This window comes from Erithacus rubecula, assembly GCF_903797595.1.
Source record: "Erithacus rubecula genome assembly, chromosome: 2".
Taxonomy (NCBI): Eukaryota; Metazoa; Chordata; class Aves; order Passeriformes; family Muscicapidae; genus Erithacus; species Erithacus rubecula.
In genome coordinates this window covers 22,484,605-22,506,629 of record NC_136685.1, presented here as the reverse complement: position 1 = coordinate 22,506,629, position 22,025 = coordinate 22,484,605, and the positions used below count along the sequence as shown (strand labels likewise).

The 22,025-nt window shown below is 41.6% G+C and overlaps 1 protein-coding gene across 5 annotated transcripts; it reads left to right on the top strand.

The window, feature by feature from the left end:
• Positions 1-411: 411 nt before the first annotated feature.
• On the top strand, positions 412-21,015 carry LOC306813692 (glutathione S-transferase-like). 5 transcript variants are annotated; one of them, XM_079329260.1, is made up of 7 exons: positions 7,962-8,072; positions 9,121-9,233; positions 9,848-9,899; positions 10,752-10,884; positions 11,759-11,900; positions 12,307-12,438; positions 12,737-13,161. In XM_079329260.1, the coding sequence occupies exons 2-7, from the start codon at positions 9,147-9,149 to the stop codon at positions 12,857-12,859; spliced, it is 669 nt and encodes a 222-aa protein (XP_079185386.1). In that variant the 5' UTR covers positions 7,962-8,072; positions 9,121-9,146; the 3' UTR covers positions 12,860-13,161. The 5 variants fall into 5 exon arrangements, with proteins under 5 accessions (XP_079185385.1, XP_079185384.1, XP_079185383.1 ...); XM_079329261.1 differs by lacking the exons at positions 7,962-8,072; positions 9,121-9,233; positions 9,848-9,899; ... (2 more) ...; positions 12,307-12,438; positions 12,737-13,161 and adding exons at positions 15,002-15,060; positions 16,106-16,218; positions 16,881-16,932; ... (2 more) ...; positions 20,245-20,376; positions 20,695-21,015; XM_079329259.1 differs by lacking the exons at positions 7,962-8,072; positions 9,121-9,233; positions 9,848-9,899; ... (2 more) ...; positions 12,307-12,438; positions 12,737-13,161 and adding exons at positions 412-535; positions 1,188-1,239; positions 3,048-3,180; ... (1 more) ...; positions 4,597-4,728; positions 5,047-5,264.
• The last annotated feature ends 1,010 nt before the right edge of the window (positions 21,016-22,025 follow it).

Sequence of the window (22,025 nt, the reverse complement as noted above, 5' to 3'; positions counted from 1 at the left end):
ATTCCTTCCTGGCTGGTTATAATGGAGCATAATGGGTGCTGGAGAAAGCACAGCAATTGCTGAGTTTATAGCCTGTATCTGATTAAACACTAAACTGTATTCTGAGCTCATGCCAAAATACACAGAAAGCACCCTCAGCTCTTTGGTCAGAAGAGAGCACTTTGGATGTAAATGGTTTTGATTCACTGCTTCTCTGACTGGACCAATTGCTCTAAGTGCAGAGTTCTGCTTAACTGTTCTGCATGTGTAAGAAACATTTGAAGGCAGAATGATTCAAGGCAGTCTCTCAATATAATCTAACATTTCCCTCCTCTATTAATTGGATTAAAGTCTTGAACCATAAATGATGGTTTCAAATAAGACAACTTTGAGAGCCAGTTTAGATACTCAAAACTGCAAAATTTATTTTTCATTGCAGATAGAGGGGAATCAGGCACTGGAAGGAAGCATGTCTGGAAAACCCAAGCTTCACTACTTCAATGGACGAGGCCGAATGGAGCCGATTCGGTGGCTCTTGGCAGCAGCTGGGGTTGAGGTTTGTATCTGGTCTTTTATGCTGAGATCATGTGACAAATATGTGCTCTTACTGTTCCTTATGAAAAGTGTGGCAAAGTGTGATTGAGCAGCATTTTTAAACTCTGCATTTCGTGCATTGCTGAGTAAGCCAAGAGTGACCACAAACCACCCTAAGCAGGGGCAGGTTCCTGTCTCACTTCCACACATCATGTGCAAAGCCCACTGGTAGCACCACAAATGCTTCTCCCCTGTAGCTAGTGAAAGAAGAGATTGAAAGGCCCAGCAGCAGAACCTGGCTTCTTATCTTCTGATCACAAAGGTCAATTCTGAGTACCTTCAGTTCAATCCAATGTGTAAAATAGCAAGAGATTATTACTGCTACTACAGTGTCCTTTGCCCTTGAAGGTAGTGCATATTGTAAACCACAGAGGTTTTTTTTTACCTCTGATATATTATGATAGTAAACCAGAGTTGGAGTATATGAGTTTGTCTGTTTCAAGAGCCATGGATTTCTGTTACAATGATGGCCAATGTGCCTGAAAGCTTTGAAATATGATAAATGTTGTAAAAAATAAAATTCCCCAAAGCATATCTCTTTAGGGTTTCTTTATCTTAATGAGGAAGAGGCTAAAACATGAAACGACAGAAAATTTATTTTCTGTATCCTGCAGTTTGAAGAATCCTACTTGGAAACAAAGGATGATCTCACAAAGTTACAGAAAGGTAAGTTTCCTTCACTTTTAAATAATAATTGCAGCAATAGTATTAATAATTAGAATTAGAATTAGAACAGGAATTAGAATTAGAATTATAGTTAGAATTAGAATTAGAATTAGAATTAGAATTAGAATTAGAATTAGAATTAGAATTAGAATTAGAACAAGAATTAAAATTACTTGCCTTTCTAAGAATTTTTGTGTCTCAGTGTATTAAAAAGAAATTCTCTTAGCTGATTGTACCTAAGGACTCAGAGGTGCACACTGCAGTGTGTTAGGTGGCATCATCCACGCAGTTGCTTCAATCTTCACTGAATCACAGAAGGATGAAGTGAGAAGGGACCTCTCATGGTTGTCTACTCCTCGTCCCCTCTTCAAGCAAGGCCAGCTCCAGCCAGTTACCCAGGGCCATGTCCAGCTGGGTTTTGAGTATCAGCAAGGATGGACAATTTACAGCTTCCCTGGACAGCCCACACAGTCAAAGAGCCTTTCTTTAATTCACATGGTTGACTCTCCTTTCATTCAGCTTGTGTTCATTGCCTTCCATCCTATGGCAATAGGGGCTTTGTCATCAGGTCATCTTGAAATTCATTAGCATTTTAGGTTGCATACAAAGCTGTTGTTTTATAATCCATGTAAAAACAGAGTTCCACATTTCTGAGTTTACCTGTGCCTCTGCTGCATTCCTGCCTCCCAAGGCAGCTATGCACCATGCTAGCTTCAGCTTCCATCTTCCTGGACAGGATGATCCTGTTTCCTCCAAACCAAATCACGTGTCTGTGCTCTTTGCCTGGTCTGTCAAATGAAATCAGAGTTAGGGCTAGCATTTGCAGTCCTGCTGTTCTTTAGGAATAAGGATTTGGTCCCCCTGCTACAGGCTGCCTTTCAAAAAGTATTTTGGGATACCAGCATAAAGGTAAATGCAAGCTTATAAAGTGAGACATAGTTGATGAATTGTCTAAGTCATGAGATATGATTCCATAAAGCAAAAGGTCTCACTGACTTCTCTGATCTGATACTTCTCTTTCTGGAGGGATTTTTTACTTCTTCCTTGCTGGGACAGGGCAGCTTCTACAGGCTAGCAAATAGTTGGATGGCTCCAGCCTCACTCCATGTGATATTTAGAATCTCATGGAACTTGCTCATATTTCTTCTTCATGCCTGTACAGATGAGATGCCATTTGTAAAGTCACTAAAGTAGTCAGAAAGACATTTTATGCTTTTATATTCCCTCTTATTTAAATGTTCATTATTATTCACATTGTGTGTTGGCCAGTGCTTAGGAAGTCCAGATGTATTTCGCAAAACATAACAGAAACTGCCTGGACCAGATCCTTCATTCCTTCTCATCTGTATTAACCCCTGTAATAATCTGTATTAATCTCCTGTCTTTGACCCTTCAGGGCATGCATTTTTCCATGTGTGACAGCTAAAAGTTCTGCCTTTGGCTCTTTTCTCAAATCTGAAGTTTCCACAAGTTCTACCTAAGAAAAGGTAGTTACATGGTGAGCACTTTGCACACCTTCTTGTAAGAAGGAGGAAGGTTGTCACCAAAAGGCTTGTCACACATTGGAACACTCTGCCCAAGAAAGTGGTTGAGTCACTGTGTGTAGATGTGCACTTGGGGACAGGTTTAGTGGTGAAATTAGGTATTGTTGGGTTTACAGTTGGATTTGATGATTTTAGGATTTTTTATCCAGCCTAAATGATTCAGATTCTAAATACAAATAATACAAGTGCTTACATTGCCTAACACACTTTGGTGGTTCTCATTGAGGGACTGAAGGTCTCCTTTTGTCATTCCCTTTTCCCTAGGTGGATCCCTGCTCTTTCAGCAAGTGCCAATGGTAGAGATTGATGGGATGAAGCTGGTGCAGACCAGAGCCATCATGAATTACATAGCAACGAAGTACAACCTCTGTGGGAAGGACCTGAAGGAGAGAGCCCTGTACTGTAACAGTTCCACCTTTGCTTGTTAGAGCCCAGCTCACTCTGTAGCTGAGTGTAACACAAGGCAGTCCCAGCTCACAGCTTGATTCAGTGGGAGAGAGCAGTGCTTTGTGAGCATGAGATGACTGTGACTGCAGGTGGCGTCTGCAGCAGTGATAGCCAGCTAGATGAGATAGGACAAGCCAGCCCATGGATCATCAATCACAGGTCAATGCAGACATCAGAAGAAAGCAGTCAGGGAGGCAGATTGTTTTCCTGAGGCTGCTTTTCATTTTCTCCTGCAGTAGTCTACAGTATCATTTTCTACTCATCATATTCAGGGCAATGTCTTTTAAGGAACCAGAAAAATCTTTCATCTGTAAGAACTGGGAATTGGTATAGAATTAGAATTAATAACTGGTTATTAAAGAACAAGACTCCTAGGGCACATATTTTGACCTCAGGTGTGTTTGAATACTTCAAATTAATAAGCACTGGGAAGCACATTTTGAGATATTTGCTAGGTATTCGTATGGAGCTGCTGTTAAACTTAACCTGTCTGATTGGATTTTTAGCACAAGTTTGGATGGCACACGTGACAATATTTTAGTCAGGTTGAAAACTCCATAGTCCAGAGAAATTTGAGTCCTAGTGAGAAGTGAAAGGGGTACAGTCTATAGGTTTTGCCCAGGAATGTTGCATTTGTTTTCTACCCAAGTACCCCGCTGCATGCCCCGAGTGCAACTGCATTCCCAGGGGAACTTTGCCAGGGTATGTGTGTGGGATGGAAGAGGCAGGGATTTGCCAGCATCTCAGTGAGGTTATGCCAGGAGTTCTTGTGCTGTTCAGACCTACTGTGTTTGACCTGACCAAGTGGATCTAATCCTTTCAGAATCGATATGTACGTGGAAGGACTCTTCGATCTGAATGAGCTCCTCATGACATACGAATTCCTACCAGCAGACAAAAAAGAGCAACATTTTGCTAATATGCTGGACAAGGCTGAAAACAGATACTTCCCTGTCTTTGAGAAGGTATGTGGCAAAGAGGTTGTAGCTCAATTGATACTGCTGCCTTGGAGCTCCATCCTGAAAGCACTCAAGTTTTATGGAAGAAAACCAGTAGAAAAACCACTACTGGAATAAAAATGCTCTGGTTTTGGTGGTGCTGGGAGTAAGGTGGAGACAGGACACTTCAGAGGGGATGGAAGGCATTTCAAGAAGGCACTGCCAGCCAGAAATGCAGAAGAGAAAAAGAGCTGATAGATTATGTCTAGGATGGCAGTGCCATCAGATCATGGTTTGTGCTACAGGTGATTGAACTGCATTTCCTTCTTTCACAGACAATTCTGTGCAAAGTGTGACTGTGCTTTGATGATATCATATCGAGTAAAAGAGAGTAAAGACATCTTTTCTTTCTGTTTCTCTGTTTTTAGGTTTTGAAAGACCATGGAAAAGACTTTCTGGTTGGCAACCAGCTGAGCAGGGCAGATGTTCAGTTACTTGAAGTTATTTTAATGGCAGAGGAGTACAAAGCTGATATACTTGCCAAATTCCCTCTCTTGCAGGTAAATGAATGAGCAATTTGAATGGATAATGAATGGGAAAGGAGTACTGATTTAAACTGGCTGAGAAATATGGGAGAGTGGGAGGGTCAGAAGTGACATGCAAAATAATCAGATACCCTAAGAACTTTCAGCTGGCCTCACATACTCATTGTTATTGCCACATTCTGTCACTACAAGCCCAGAAACATAAGAGGGGGAAGGATATTGTTTCTTCTGCAGCATCAAGCCATGATGTGACTTTCAGGCATGGATGACATTGCAATGTCTGACACTTGCAATGATTCTTAAGCCCTGTGTTGTTTTGGTTTTGTTTTGTAGAGCTTCAAAGCAAGAATGAGTGCTATCCCCAACATAAAGAAATTCCTGCAGCCTGGCAGCCAGAGGAAACCACTAGCAGATAAGAATGCTGTGGCGAAAGTGATGAAAATTTTCTACTGAGCTGCACTGAAAAGCCACAGGAACTTTGTTTCACTGGATTTGCAGATAGTAGCAGAGTGAAACTAATGAAAGGAGTGGCAATGTCAAATTAATTGAAAGAGTGAAAAAAATAGTTTTATAGATTGCTCTTTCCTTACATAAGGATGGGTTTTAGCCTACTGCAGACATTTTCAGGTAAAACTACATGAGCCTCCTTGCAAAAGAAACAGTCTGTTGGTTGGGATGTATATTGGACAACACAGGATTCCTTAAATAACTAATAACTAAAGAGAATACCTGAAATAAAGTTTTACTTTTGATACTCAAAACCTGTCTGTTCATTGATTTCCTGCTGCTAGCTCTATGCCTAAAAACTATCTAGTTTTGTTTTTCTGGCATTTCTCAGGAGTTGTTGGAAAATTAGGAGAGATTACCCCAAACAGTAGGTCATGTATATTTTCTGGGAGATGCCAGGAAAAGCCTGCAAGTTCTGCTTAGATCAGGCTGAAAGGTTTAGATTCAGTTTTCCTCTGAGCTTACCTTGGAATATGCTTGGACCAGAGGTCCTACTGCACCTCCATTTAGTCACTAGACACATAAACTCTTGTAGTGCAGCTTCACCAGTGTTTCCTTTATCAGAAGGCAGCAGCTCAAAGCACTTTGTGCCTCAGAAACAAATGCTTGTCACCAGCCAAAAACTTACTGAGGAGGAAGGAAACAGGATGGTGTCAGGTGTTACTTGGAATGTAGGAATCCATATTGACTTACATCACTTTCTATTAAACCAAGTTTTATTCAAGTTGTACTGGAGTTGTTTCTTCTCATCACTTAAATCAAGCTCCACTAGTGGGTTAGCAAGAGTGTTGATTTTTGATAAACATGCACATTTATGTAGTGAAATGCATTCCTGCCCAGGGCAGGAGGGTTGGAGCTTGATGATCTTTAAGGTCCCTTCTAACCCAAACCATTCTATGATTCTGTCATATTATTTAAAAACCAAATAAACTAAGTTTGTAAATGCAAGAGTCAGTGCCCTAAACCCAGCTAAAACTAAAGCAGGGGCAGTTTGCAGCTGGGCAAACTCAGGGCACTGTAGCTCTTGCTGAAGCCAACTGTTCCTTCATAAGAACAGCCAAGCATCTGGAGCTGGTTTTTGTCAACAAGAAAGGAAAGAAACCCATGTTTTTCAGCAGCAAAGCATGTATTAAAGAGAGTTGTTGCACAAGCTGCTTCCTTCCCTCCTCACTGATCCATTCAGACAATGCTTGCAGCAAGTGTACAGGAAGGATCTGAAGGAGAAAGTCCCTCCTACTATATCAATCTTTTTTTTTAACGTGTCACAATGCAATTTATTCCTGTGTAACATAGAAGGAATATCCTAGTTCACAGTTATGTTCATGGCAATTGAGCAACATTTTGCTTGTATACATTGGCCTTGACTGCAGGTAATGCCTACATCAATATTAACCATGCAGATTAGATAGGCAGGATGGTGCATGGCAGCTCTGCCTGCACTGGCTTCTTGAAATCAGTGCAGTTGACCAAAGGAAGGAGTCAGGAGTGCAGAATGTAGTTTGCCTTCTGCCACCACACTACATTCACTGTGCCTTACAGTTGTTTTTGGTGTGTATTTTCACAGAGTCATAATCAGGGAAACATTCTTCACAGAAAAAAAAAATTCAAAATCAATCTTGATGTCCAGAGTTGAAATTCAGCAGAAGTCCACTGCAGGAATATACACTAGCTTAGGCATAGGAGCTCGTAAATGATCCTAGCTGAATTAGTTGCTATCACTTGTGTAAAGTGGCAATATGTTAAAAGTAAAACAAAACCATAAAATATTTGAATAAAAGTGTGATTGGTGTAAAAGTATTTTATTTTAAACTGAATAAGTTTTCAGGTGTTATAATTATTTTTAACTATCATGGTACCACGCAATGAAAATAGGAGGCATATTACCATTTTGTGCTGGCACAGATGTTTGTAGTGCTCATGACATGTCATCAATTTTACATTTTGTTGGGGGTTGAGTGTTTTTCTGTTACTGTGTCAATTGTAAGAATTTTTCCCATTATCATGCCAATGGAGCTGGCCGGGCTACACCCAGGGTCCCTGATGGGTCCAGACAAAGGGGTGGGTGGGGACGGCCCCGGAGGGGCCTCTGAGGCTTCCGGGAGGGCACTCGCGTTTCCGGCGAGCCGGGAGGAGGACGCCTGGGATCGTTCAGCCACGCGGCCGAGCACAGGAGAGCCAGACCCTCTGCGATCACCTGCCCTGCATCTGCCCCGTTCCAGCCTCCTGCCTCTGCGGACACAGCTGATCCCCCGGACACACACGGTGAGCGAGGAGCCGCCGCTCCAGCCCGTTCCCACCGGGACCGGCGTGGCCGCTGCCGCCCCTCCCGCCGCTTTTCTGCAGCTCCGGGCTCTTCCAGCTGCAGCACCGGGATCCAGCGCAGAGACAGCGTGCCTGCAGCTAAAACAGGGACTGGAACCGAGCTATCTGTTCTGTTTTGTTGGTAATTCTGACAACTGCTGTTGTTTTCTGCTTGTACGGTTAGATATATTAGTAAAAGAGCTGTTATTCCTACCCCGTTATCTCTGCCTCAGAGTCCTTGATTCAAACAGTATTAATACTTGGAGGGAGTGGAATTAAAGTCTATATTCCAAAGGAAAACTTCTGCCTTTATTGGTAGACACCTGTCCTTCAAACCAGGACACGTTTGTACATAGTCAGCATTATTCTGGAATTTATTTTCTGTAGACGAGAGGTAACTAAACAGAGGTAATTGGTTTTGTTTGCTTTAAGAGAGAGGTTTCCGGTTTGCAGAGAAGTGTTTGGAACATTCGGTGTAGGAGGGGCTACAGAGTTATATAATCTCAAGGCAGAACTGCTGAGAGCTTAGAGTGAGTCACACTGTGCACAAGGTGAGATTTTTTTCTTTATTTCTCCCTAAAAATGCATAGAGTTCATTGTGAACCTCAGTCAGTGAATGGGTTTTATAGGCCAAATGTATGTATGTATGTATGTTCTTTCCAAACATGGTTATGTGCATCAAATGTTAAATTCTTAATCAGCCGCTTTTGAGGTGTACAGAATGAAGAAAAAGAAAAGTAGATCTCAGATGTGGGGAGTGTTGTCTCTCACTACCTCCTTCCTAGTGTAGAGAAGCTGACAGGTTATTTCCAAGGGGAGTGTGGTGGGGTTGGGCGTTTTCCTTTGGCTGCTGTCAATGCTTCAGCTTTGTTGCTGGCAGGGTGTCCAGAGCTGTGAGGCTGGTGTAGGCTGGGCACTGTGTGTGTGTGTTTGGTGCTGATGTGCCCGTGTGGTTCTCAGTGGGGTGGGTGACAGTCTGCCTGGAAACTGTTGATGCTGAAGTTCCTGCCTAGAAATTGTTGTTGCTTGAAATTCAGCAGAGTTGCAACTGGATCAAGCAAGCATTGCCCTGTGGCTCTGCCTGTGGTAAAGACAAATCTGATGTTACCAGAGGCAAAATTAATTTCCATATCTTTGAAGGTGTGTCTAAAGATGATGTAAAAGAGGTTGACTGGGGGAAAGAATTCCTTCCTGGCTGGTTATAATGGAACATAATGGGTGCTGGAGAAAGCACAGCAATTGCTGAGTTTATAACATGTATCTGATTAAACACTAAACTGTATTCTGAGCTCATGCCAAAATACACAGAAAGCACCCTCAGCTCTTTGGTCAGAAGAGAGCACTTTGGATGTAAATGGTTTTGATTCACTGCTTCTCTGACTGGACCAATTGCTCTAAGTGCAGAGTTCTGCTTAACTGTTCTGCATGTAAGAAACATTTGAAGGCAGAATGATTCAAGGCAGTCTCTCAATATAATCTAACATTTCCCTCCTCTATTAATTGGATTAAAGTCTTGAACCATAAATGATGGTTTCAAATAAGACAACTTTGAGAGCCAGTGTAGGGAGTCAAAGCTACAAAACATATTTTTCATTGCAGATAGAGGGGAATCAGGCACTGGAAGCATGTCTGGAAAACCCAAGCTTCACTACTTCAATGGACGAGGCCGAATGGAAACAATTCGGTGGCTCTTGGCAGCAGCTGGGGTTGAGGTTTGCATCTGGTCTTTTATGCTGAGATCATGTGACAAATATGTGCTGTTACTGTTCCTTATGAAAAGTGTGGCAAAGTGTGATTGAGCAGCATTTTCAAACTCTGCATTTCGTGCATTGCTGAGTAAGCCAAGAGTGACCACAAACCACCCTAAGCAGGGGCAGGTTCCTGTCTCACTTCCACACATCATGTGCAAAGCCCACTGGTAGCACCACAAATGCTTCTCCCCTGTAGCTAGTGAAAGAAGAGATTGAAAGGCCCAGCAGCAGAACCTGGCTTCTTATCTTCTGATCACAAAGGTCAAGGGCCTGCAATTCTGAGTACCTTCAGTTCAATCCAATGTGCAAAATAGCAAGAGATTATTACTGCTACTACAGTGTCCTTTGCCCTTGAAGGTAGTGCATATTGTAAACCACAGAGGATTTTATTTACCTCTGACATAGTATGATACTAAACCAGACTTGGAGTATATGAGTTTGTCTCTTTCAAGAGCCATGGATTTGTTACAATGATGGCCAATGTGCCCGAAACCATTCAAATATGATAAATGTTGTAAAAAATAAAATTCAGCATAGCACAACTATTTAGGTCTTTTCCTTCCTCATTCCCGCAGTTTGAAGAATCCTACTTGGAAACAAAGGATGATCTGATAAAGTTACAGAAAGGTAAATTTAGATTCCTTCAACTTTAAGCAGTAACAGCCGAAATAGTAATTATAATAATAATGATTATGATAATGAGAATAAGAATTACAATTATATTTACAATTAGAATTACTTGTCTGAGAACTCCTAAGAATTCTTAAGGCTCAGTGTCTTAAAAAGAAATTCTCTTAGCTGATTGTACCTAAGGACTCAGAGGTGCACACTGCAGTGTGTTAGGTGGCATCATCCACGCAGTTGCTTCAATCTTCACTGAATCACAGAAGGATGAAGTGAGAAGGGACCTCTCATGGTTGTCTACTCCTCGTCCCCTCTTCAAGCAAGGCCAGCTCCAGCCAGTTACCCAGGGCCATGTCCAGCTGGGTTTTGAGTATCTGCAAGGATGGACAATTTACAGCTTCCCTGGACAGCCCACACAGTCAAAGAGCCTTTCTTTAATTCACATGGTTGACTCTCCTTTCATTCAGCTTGTGTTCATTGCCTTCCATCCTATGGCAATAGGGGCTTTGTCATCAGGTCATCTTGAAATTCATTAGCATTTTAGGTTGCATACAAAGCTGTTGTTTTATAATCCATGTGAAAACAGAGTTCCACATTTCTGAGTTTACCTGTGCCTCTGCTGCATTCCTGCCTCCCAAGGCAGCTATGCACCATCTTCCAGCTTCCATCTCCCTGGACAGGATAATCCTGTTTGCTCCAAACCAAATCACGTGTCTGTGCTCTTTGCCTGGTCTTTACAGTCTAAATAATTTAGATTCTAAATAGAAATAATTCATGTGGCTACATTGCCTAACACAATTTGGTGGTTCTCATTGAGGGACTGAAGGTCTCCTTTTGTCATTCCCTTTTCCCTAGGTGGATCCCTGCTCTTTCAGCAAGTGCCAATGGTAGAGATTGATGGGATGAAGCTGGTGCAGACCAGAGCCATTGCCAACTACATATCAACGAAGTACAACCTCTATGGGAAGGACCTGAAGGAGAGAGCCCTGTACTGTAACAGTTCCACCTTTGCTTGTTAGAGCCCAGCTCACTCTGTAGCTGAGTGTAACACAAGGCAGTCCCAGCTCACAGCTTGATTCAGTGGGAGAGAGCAGTGCTTTGTGAGCATGAGATGACTGTGACTGCAGGTGGTGTCTGCAGCAGTGATAGCCAGCTAGATGAGATAGGACAAGCCAGCCCATGGATCATCAATCAGAGGTCAATGCAGACATCAGAAGAAAGCAGTCTGGGAAGGAGATTGTTTTCCTGAGGCTGCTTTTCATTTTCACCTGTAGTAGTCTACAGTATCATTTTCTACTCATCATATTCAGGGCAATGTCTTTTAAGGAAAAAAAAAAACTCTTTCATCTGTAAGAACTGGGAATTGGTATAGAATGAGAATTAATAAATGGTTATTAAAGGACAAGACTCCTAGGGCACATGTTTTGACCTCAGGTGTGTTTGAATACTTCAAATTAATAAGCACTGGGAAGCACATTTTGAGATATTTGCTAGGTATTCGTATGGAGCTGCTGTTAAACTTAACCTGTCTGATTGGATTTTTAGCACAAGTTTGGATGGCACACGTGACAATATTTTAGTCAGGTTGAAAACTCCATAGTCCACAGAAATTTGACTCCTAGTGAGAAGTGAAAGGGGTACAGTCCATAGGTTTTGCCCAGGAATTTTGCATTTGTTTTCTACCCAAGTACCCCGCTGCATGCCCTGAGTGCAACTGCATTCCCAGGGGAACTTTGCCAGGGTATGTGTGTGGGATGGAAGAGGCAGGGATTTGCCAGCATCTCAGTGAGGTTATGCCAGGAGTTCTTGTGCTGTTCAGACCTACTGTGTTTGACCTGACCAAGTGGATCTATTCCTTTCAGAATCGATATGTACGTGGAAGGACTCTTCGATCTGAATGACATCCTTATGACATATGAAATCCAACCAGCAGACAAAAAAGATCAACATTTTGCTAATATGATGGACAAAACTGAAAACAGATACTTCCCTGTCTTTGAGAAGGTATGTGGCAAAGAGGTTGTAGCTCAATTGATACTGCTGCCTTGAAGCTCCATCCTGAAAGCACTCAAGTTTTATGGAAGAAAACCAGTAGAAAAACTATGACGGGAATATAAATGCTCTGGTTGTGGTGGTGCTGGGAGTAAGGTGGAGACAGGACACTTCAGAGGGGATGGAAGGCATTTCAAGAAGGCACTGCCAGCCAGAAATGTAGAAGAGAAAAAGAGCTGATAGATTATGTCTGGGATGGCAGTGCCATCAGATCATGGTTTGTGCTACATGGTTTGTGATTGAACTGCATTTCCTTCTTTCACAGACAATTCTGTGCAAAGTGTGACTGTGCTTTGATGATATCATATTGAGTAAAAGAGAGTAAAGACATCTTTTCTTTCTGGTTCTCTGTTTTTAGGTTTTGAAAGACCATGGAAAAGACTTTCTGGTTGGCAACCAGCTGAGCAGGGCAGATGTTCAGTTACTTGAAGTCATTTTAATGATTGAAGAGTGGAAGCCTGATATGTTTTCCAAATTCCCTCTCTTGCAGGTAAATGAAAGAGCAATTTGAATGGATAATGAATGGGAAAGGAGTACTGATGGGACAGTGGGAGGGTCAGAAGTGACATGCAAAATCATCAGATATCCTAAGAACTTTCAGCTGGCCTCACATACTCATTGTTATTACCACATTCTGTCACTACAAGCCCAGAAACATAAGAGGGGGAAGGATATCGTTTCTTCTGCAGCATCAAGCCATGATGTGACTTTCAGGCATGGATGACATTGCAATGTCTGACACTTGCAATGATTCTTAAGCCCTGTGTTGTTTTGGTTTTGTTTTGCAGAGCTTCAGAACAAGAATGAGTGCTATCCCCAACATAAAGAAATTCCTGCAGCCTGGCAGCCAGAGGAAACCGCCATCAGATGATGAGGTTGTGGACAAAGTGATGAAAATTTTCTACTCCTGAAATGCATTCAAAAGCCACAGGAACTTTGTTTCACTGGATTTGCAGATAGTAGCAGAGTGAAACTAATGAAAGGAGTGGCAATGTCAAATTAATTGAAAGAGTGAAAAAAATAGTTTTTTAGATTGCTCTTTCCTTACATAAGGATGGGTTTTAGCCTACTGCAGACATTTTCAGGTAAAACTACATGAGCCTCCTTGCAAAAGAAACAAGTCCGTTGGTTGGGATGTATATTGGACAACACAGGATGCCTTAAATAACTAAAGAGAATACTTGAAATAAAGTTTCACTTTTGATACTCAAAACCTGTCTGTTCATTGATTTCCTGCTGCTAGCTCTATGCCTAAAAACTATCTAGTTTTGTTTTTCTGGCATTTCTCAGGAGTTGTTGGAAAATTAGGAGAGATTACCCCAAACAGTAGGTCATGTATATTTTCTGGGAGATGCCAGGAAAAGCCTGCAAGTTCTGCTTAGATCAGGATGAAAGGTTTAGATTCAGTTTTCCTCTGAGCTTACCTTGGAATATGCTTGGACCAGAGGTCCTACTGCACCTCCATTTAGTCACTAGACACATAAACTCTTGTAGTGCAGCTTCACCAGTGTTTCCTTTATCAGAAGGCAGCAGCTCAAAGCACTTTGTGCCTCAGAAACAAATGCTTGTCACCAGCCGAAAACTTACTGAGGAGGAAGGAATCAGGATGGTGTCAGGTGTTACTTGGAATGTAGGAATCCATATTGACTTACATCACTTTCTATTAAACCAAGTTTTATTCAAGTTATACTGAAGTTGTTTCTTCTCATCACTTAAATCAAGCTCCACTAGTGAGGTTAGCAAGAGTGTTGATTTTTGATAAACATGCACATTTATGTAGTGAAATGCATTCCTGCCCAGGGCAGGCGGGTTGGAGCTTGATGATCTTTAAGGTCCCTTCTAACCCAAACCATTCTATGATTCTGTGATATTATTTAAACACCAAATAAACTAAGTTTGTAAATGCAAGAGTCAGTGCCCTAAACCCAGCTAAAACTAAAGCAGGGGCAGTTTGCAGCTGGGCAAACTCAGGGCACTGTAGCTCTTGCTGAAGCCAACTGTTCCTTCATAAGAACAGCCAAGCATCTGGAGCTGGTTTTTGTCATCAAGAAAGGAAAGAAACCCATGTTTTTCAGCAGCAAAGCATGTATTAAAGAGAGTTGTTGCACGAGCTGCTTCCTTCCCTCCTCACTGATCCGTTCAGACAATGCTTGCAGCAAGTGTACAGGAAGGATCTGAAGGAGAAAGTCCCTCCTACTATATCAATCTTTTTTTTTTAACGTGTCACATTGCAATTCATTCCTGTGTAACATAGGAGGAATATCCTAGTTATGTTCATGGCAATTGAGCAACATTTTGCTTGTATACATTGGCCTTGACTGCAGGTAATGCCTACATCAATATTAACCATGCAGATTAGATAGGCAGGATGGTGCATGGCAGCTCTGCCTGCACTGGCTTCTTGAAATCAGTGCAGTTGACCAAAGGAAGGAGTCAGGAGTGCAGAATGTAGTTTGCCTTCTGGCACCACACTACATTCACTGTGCCTTACAGTTGTCTTTGGTGTATATTTTCAGAGTCATATATAGGATAATGTTTTTGAAAAAACATAACATTTGATTTCATTGTAAAAAACAATTCAAACAAACCCCGATATCCAGAGATGAAATTCAGCAAAATTGCCTGGCAGGAATATACGCTAAGTAAGGCAGAGAAGCTTGTGGATGATTCGAGGTGAATTGGTTGATGTGATTTAAGTAAAGTGGCAATGTGAAAAAAGTAAAAAAAATCCCATAAAACATTTGAATATAAGTGTGATTGATGCAGAAGTATTTTTTAAAACTGAGTGGGATTTCAGCTGTCATAATTATTTTTAACTGGGATGCTACCAAGTAATGAAAATAGGAGGCATATTACCATTTTGTGCTGGCACAGATGTTTGTAATGATCATGACCTCTTGTCTATCATTTGTACATAGTCAGCATTAATCAGGATTTTCTTTTCTGTAGGTGAGAAGTAACTAAACAGAGCTAATTGGTTTTGTTTGCTTAAGAGAGAGACGTTTCCTATTTGCAGAGAAGTGTTTGCAAATCCCTATAGGAGGGGCTACAGAGTTATATAATCTCAAGGCAGAACTGCTGAGAGCTTAGACTGAGTCACACTGTGCACAAGGTGAGTTTTTTTCTTTATTTCTCCCTAAAAATGCATAGAGTTCATTGTGAACCTCAGTCAGTGAATGGGTTTTATAGATCAAAAGTGTGTATGTACGTCCTTTCCAAACATGGTTATGTGCATCAAATGTTAAATTCTTAATCAGCTGCTTTTGAGGTGTACAGAATGAAGAAAAAGAAAAGTAGATCTCAGATGTGGGGAGTGTTGTCTCTCACTACCTCCTTCCTAGTGTAGAGAAGCTGACAGGTTATTTCCAAGGGGAGTGTGGTGGGGTTGGGCGTTTTCCTTTGGCTGCTGTCAATGCTTCAGCTTTGTTGCTGGCAGGGTGTCCAGAGCTGTGAGGCTGGTGTAGGCTGGGCACTGTGTGTGTGTGTTTGGTGCTGATGTGCCCGTGTGGTTCTCAGTGGGGTGGGTGACAGTCTGCCTGGAAACTGTTGATGCTGAAGTTCCTGCCTAGAAATTGTTGTTGCTTGAAATTCAGCAGAGTTGCAACTGGATCAAGCAAGCATTACCCTGTGGCTCTGCCTGTGGTAAAGACAAATCTGATGTTACCAGAGGCAAAATTAATTTCCATATCTTTGAAGGTGTGTCTAAAGATGATGTAAAAGAGGTTGACTGGGGGAAAGAATTCCTTCCTGGCTGGTTATAATGGAGCATAATGGGTGCTGGAGAAAGCACAGCAATTGCTGAGTTTATAACATGTATCTGATTAAACACTAAACTGTATTCTGAGCTCATGCCAAAATACACAGAAAGCACCCTCAGCTCTTTGGTCAGAAGAGAGCACTTTGGATATAAATGGTTTTGATTCACTGCTTCTCTGACTGGACCAATTGCTCTAAGTGCAGAGTTCTGCTTAACTGTTCTGCATGTGTAAGAAACATTTGAAGGCAGAATGATTCAAGGCAGTCTCTCAATATAATCTAACATTTCCCTCCTCTATTAATTGGATTAAAGTCTTGAACCATAAATGATGGTTTCAAATAAGACAACTTTGAGAGCCAGTTTAGAGAGTCAAAACTACAAAACTTATTTTTCATTGCAGATAGAGGGGAGTCAGGCACTGGAAGCATGTCTGGAAAACCCAAGCTTCACTACTTCAATGGACGAGGCCGAATGGAGCCGATTCGGTGGCTCTTGGCAGCAGCTGGGGTTGAGGTTTGCATCTGGTCTTTTATGCTGAGATCATGTGACAAATATGTGCTGTTACTGTTCCTTATGAAAAGTGTGGCAAAGTGTGACTGAGCAGCATTTTCAAACTCTGCATTTCGTGCATTGCTGAGTAAGCCAAGAGTGACCACAAACCACCCTAAGCAGGGGCAGGTTCCTGTCTCACTTCCACACATCATGTGCAAAGCCCACTGGTAGCACCACAAATGCTTCTCCCCTGTAGCTAGTGAAAGAAGAGATTGAAAGGCCCAGCAGCAGAACCTGGCTTCTTATCTTCTGATCACAAAGGTCAAGGGCCTGCAATTCTGAGTACCTTCAGTTCAATCCAATGTGCAAAGTAGCAAGAGATTATTACTGCTACTACAGTGTCCTTTGCCCTTGAAGGTAGTGCATATTGTAAACCACAGAGGATTTTTTTTACCTCTGATATATTATGATACTAAACCAGAGTTGGAGTATATGAGTTTGTCTCTTTCAAGAGCCATGGATTTCTGTTACAATGATGGCCATTGTGCCTGAAAGCTTTGAAATATGATAAATGTTGTAAAAAATAAAATTCCCCAAAGCATATCTCTTTAGGGTTTCTTTATCTTAATGAGGAAGAGGCTAAAACATGAAACGACAGAAAATTTATTTTCTGTGTCCTGCAGTTTGAAGAATCCTACTTGGAAACAAAGGATGATCTCACAAAGTTAAAGAAAGGTAAGTTTCCTTTACTTTGAAATAATAGTTGCAGCAATAGTATTAATAATTAGAATTAGAATTAGAATTAGAATTAGAATTAGAATTAGAATTAGAATTAGAATTAGAACTAGAATCAGAATTACAATTACTTGCCTTTTTAAGAATTTTTGTGTCTCAGTGTCTTAAAAATAAATTCTCTTAGCTGATTGTACCTAAGGACTCAGAGGTGCACACTGCAGTGTGTTAGGTGGCATCATCCACGCAGTTGCTTCAATCTTCACTGAATCACAGAAGGATGAAGTGAGAAGGGACCTCTCATGGTTGTCTACTCCTCGTCCCCTCTTCAAGCAAGGCCAGCTCCAGCCAGTTACCCAGGGCCATGTCCAGCTGGGTTTTGAGTATCAGCAAGGATGGACAATTTACAGCTTCCCTGGACAGCCCACACAGTCAAAGAGCCTTTCTTTAATTCACATGGTTGACTCTCCTTTCATTCAGCTTGTGTTCATTGCCTTCCATCCTATGGCAATAGGGGCTTTGTCATCAGGTCATCTTGAAATTCATTAGCATTTTAGGTTGCATACAAAGCTGTTGTTTTATAATCCATGTGAAAACAGAGTTCCACATTTCTGAGTTTACCTGTGCCTCTGCTGCATTCCTGCCTCCCAAGGCAGCTATGCACCATGCTAGCTTCAGCTTCCATCTTCCTGGACAGGATGATCCTGTTTGCTTCAAACCAAATCACGTGTCTGTGCTCTTTGCCTGGTCTGTCAAATGAAATCAGAGTTAGGGCTAGCATTTGCAGTCCTGCTGTTCTTTAGGAATAAGGATTTGTTCCCCCTGCTACAGGCTGCCTTTCAAAAAGTATTTTGGGATACCAGCATAAAGGTAAATGCAACCTTATAAAGTGAGACATAGTTGATGAATTGTCTAAGTCATGAGATATGATTCCATAAAGCAAAAGGTCTCACTAACTTCTCTGATCTGATACTTCTCTTTCTGGAGGGATTTTTTACTTCTTCCTTGCTGGGACAGGGCAGCTTCTACAGGCTAGCAAATAGTTGGATGGCTCCAGCCTCACTCCATGTGATATTTAGAATCTCATGGAACTTGCTCATATTTCTTCTTCATGCCTGTACAGATGAGATGCCATTTGTAAAGTCACTAAAGTAGTCAGAAAGACATTTTATGCTTTTATATTCCCTCTTATTTAAATGTTCATTATTATTCACATTGTGTGTTGGCCAGTGCTTAGGAAGTCCAGATGTATTTCGCAAAACATAACAGAAACTGCCTGGACCAGATCCTTCATTCCTTCTCATCTGTATTAACCCCTGTAATAATCTGTATTAATCTCCTGTCTTTGACCCTTCAGGGCATGCATTTTTCCGTGTGACAGCTTAAAGTTCTGCTTTTGGCTGTTTTCTCAAATCTGAAGTTTCCACAAGTTCTACCTAAGAAAAGGTAGTTACATGGTGAGCACTTTGCACACCTTCTTGTAAGAAGGAGGAAGGCTGTCACCAAAAGGCTTGTCACACATTGGAACACGCTGCCCAAGAAAGTGGTTGAGTCACTGTGTGTAGATGTGCACTTGGGGAAAGGTTTAGTGGTGAAATTAGGTATTGTTGGGTTTACAGTTGGATTTGATGACCTTAGGATTTTTTATCCAGCCTAAATGATTCAGATTCTAAATATAAATAATACACGTGGTTACATTGCCTAACACACTTTGGTGGTTCTCATTGAGGGACTGAAGGTCTCCTTTTGTCATTCCCTTTTCCCTAGGTGGATCCCTGCTCTTTCAGCAAGTGCCAATGGTAGAGATTGATGGGATGAAGCTGGTGCAGACCAGAGCCATCATGAATTACATAGCAACGAAGTACAACCTCTGTGGGAAGGACCTGAAGGAGAGAGCCCTGTACTGTAACAGTTCCATCTTTGCTTGTTAGAGCCCAGCTCACTCTGTAGCTGAGTGTAACACAAGGCAGTCCCAGCTCACAGCTTGATTCAGTGGGAGAGAGCAGTGCTTTGTGAGCATGAGATGACTGTGACTGCAGGTGGTGTCTGCAGCAGTGATAGCCAGCTAGATGAGATAGGACAAGCCAGCCCATGGATCATCAATCAGAGGTCAATGCAGACATCAGAAGAAAGCAGTCAGGGAGGCAGATTGTTTTCCTGAGGCTGCTTTTCATTTTCTCCTGCAGTAGTCTACAGTATCATTTTCTACTCATCACATTCAGGGCAATGTCTTTTAAGGAACCAGAAAAATCTTTCATCTGTAAGAACTGGGAATCGGTATAGAATGAGAATTAATAAATGGTTATTAAAGAACAAGACTCCTAGGGCACATGTTTTGACCTGAGGTGTGTTTGAATACTTCAAATTAATAAGCACTGGGAAGCACATTTTGAGATATTTGCTAGGTATTCGTATGGAGCTGCTGTTAAACTTACCCTGTCTGATTGGATTTTTAGCACAAGTTTGGATGGCACACGTGACAATATTTTAGTCAGGTTGAAAACTCCATAGTCCAGAGAAATTTGAGTCCTAGTGAGAAGTGAAAGGGGTACAGTCTATAGGTTTTGCCCAGGAATTTTGCATTTGTTTTCTACCCAAGTACCCCGCTGCATGCCCCGAGTGCAACTGCATTCCCAGGGGAACTTTGCCAGGGTATGTGTGTGGGATGGAAGAGGCAGGGATTTGCCAGCATCTCAGTGAGGTTATGCCAGGAGTTCTTGTGCTGTTCAGACCTACTGTGTTTGACCTGACCAAGTGGATCTATTCCTTTCAGAATCGATATGTACGTGGAAGGACTGTTCGATCTGAATGAGCTCCTCTTGACATACGAATACCTACCAGCAGACAAAAAAGAGCAACATTTTGCTAATATGCTGGACAAGGCTGAAAACAGATACTTCCCTGTCTTTGAGAAGGTATGTGGCAAAGAGGTTGTAGCTCAATTGATACTGCTGCCTTGAAGCTCCATCCTGAAAGCACTCAAGTTTTATGGAAGAAACCAGTAGAAAAACCACTACTGGAATATAAATGCTCTGGTTGTGGTGGTGCTAGGAGTAAGGTGGAGACAGGACACTTCAGAGGGGATGGAAGGCATTTCAAGAAGGCACTGCCAGCCAGAAATGTAGAAGAGAAAAAGAGCTGATAGATTATGTCTGGGATGGCAGTGCCATCAGATCATGGTTTGTGCTACAGGTGATTGAACTGCATTTCCTTCTTTCACAGACAATTCTGTGCAAAGTGTGACTGTGCTTTGATGATATCATATGGAGTAACAGAGAGTAAAGACATCCCTTCTTTCTGTTTCTCTGTTTTTAGGTTTTGAAAGACCATGGAAAAGACTTTCTGGTTGGCAACCAGCTGAGCAGGGCAGATGTTCAGTTACTTGAAGTTATTTTAATGGCAGAGGAGTACAAAGCTGATATACTTGCCAAATTCCCTGTCTTGCAGGTAAATGAAAGAGCAATTTGAATGGATAATGAATGGGAAAGGAGTACTGATTTAAACTGGCTGAGAAATATGGGAGAGTGGGAGGGTCAGAAGTGACATGCAAAATAATCAGATACCCTAAGAACTTTCAGCTGGCCTCACATACTCATTGTTATTGCCACATTCTGTCACTACAAGCCCAGAAACATAAGAGGGGGAAGGATATCGTTTCTTCTGCAGCATCAAGCCATGATGTGACTTTCAGGCATGGATGACATTGCAATGTCTGACACTTGCAATGATTCTTAAGCCCTGTGTTGTTTTGGTTTTGTTTTGTAGAGCTTCAAAGCAAGAATGAGTGCTATCCCCAACATAAAGAAATTCCTGCAGCCTGGCAGCCAGAGGAAACCACTAGCAGATAAGAATGTTGTGGCAAAAGTGATGAAAATTTTCTACTGAGCTGCACTGAAAAGCCACAGGAACTTTGTTTCACTGGATTTGCAGATAGTAGCAGAGTGAAACTAATGAAAGGAGTGGCAATGTCAAATTAATTGAAAGAGTGAAAAAAATAGTTTTTTAGATTGCTCTTTCCTTACATAAGGATGGGTTTTAGCCTACTGCAGACATTTTCAGGTAAAACTACATGAGCCTCCTTGCAAAAGAAACAGTCCGTTGGTTGGGATGTATATTGGACAACACAGGATTCCTTAAATAACTAATAACTAAAGAGAATACGTGAAATAAAGTTTTACTTTTGATACTCAAAACCTGTCTGTTCATTGATTTCCTGCTGCTAGCTCTATGCCTAAAAACTATCTAGTTTTGTTTTTCTGGCATTCCCAAGAATTGTTGAAAAATTAGGGGAGATTACCCCAAACAGTAGGTCATGTATATTTTCTGGGAGATGCCAGGAAAAGCCTGCAAGTTCTGCTTAGATCAGGATGAAAGGTTTAGATTCAGTTTTCTTCTGAGCTTACCTTGGAATATGCTTGGACCAGAGGTCCTACTGCACCTCCATTTAGTCACTAGACACATAAACTCTTGTAGTGCAGCTTCACCAGTGTTTCCTTTATCAGAAGGCAGCAGCTCAAAGCACTTTGTGCCTCAGAAACAAATGCTTGTCACCAGCCGAAAACTTACTGAGGAGGAAGGAAACAGGATGGTGTCAGGTGTTACTTGGAATGTAGGAATCCATATTGACTTACATCACTTTCTATTAAACCAAGTTTTATTCAAGTTATACTGAAGTTGTTTCTTCTCATCACTTAAATCAAGCTCCACTAGTGAGGTTAGCAAGAGTGTTGATTTTTGATAAACATGCACATTTATGTAGTGAAATGCATTCCTGCCCAGGGCAGGCGGGTTGGAGCTTGATGATCTTTAAGGTCCCTTCTAACCCAAACCATTCTATGATTCTGTGATATTATTTAAAAACCAAATAAACTAAGTTTGTAAATGCAAGAGTCAGTGCCCTAAACCCAGCTAAAACTAAAGCAGGGGCAGTTTGCAGCTGGGCAAACTCAGGGCACTGTAGCTCTTGCTGAAGCCAACTGTTCCTTCATAAGTACAGCCATGCACCTGGAGCTGGTTTTTGTCATCAAGTAAGGAAAGAAACCCATGTTTTTCAGCAGCAAAGCATGTATTAAAAAGAGTTGTTGCACAAGCTGCTT

Excerpts from the sequence above, each read along its gene's own strand:
- LOC306813692 (XM_079329257.1), top strand. The coding sequence starts at position 449 with ATGTCTGGAAAACCCAAGCTTCACTACTTCAATGGACGAGGCCGAATG. Across the intron at positions 9,900-10,751 it reads TCTGATAAAGTTACAGAAAG|GTGGATCCCTGCTCTTTCAG; the intron begins GTAAATTTAGAT and ends CCTTTTCCCTAG. Across the intron at positions 10,885-11,758 it reads GACCTGAAGGAGAGAGCCCT|AATCGATATGTACGTGGAAG; the intron begins GTACTGTAACAG and ends TATTCCTTTCAG.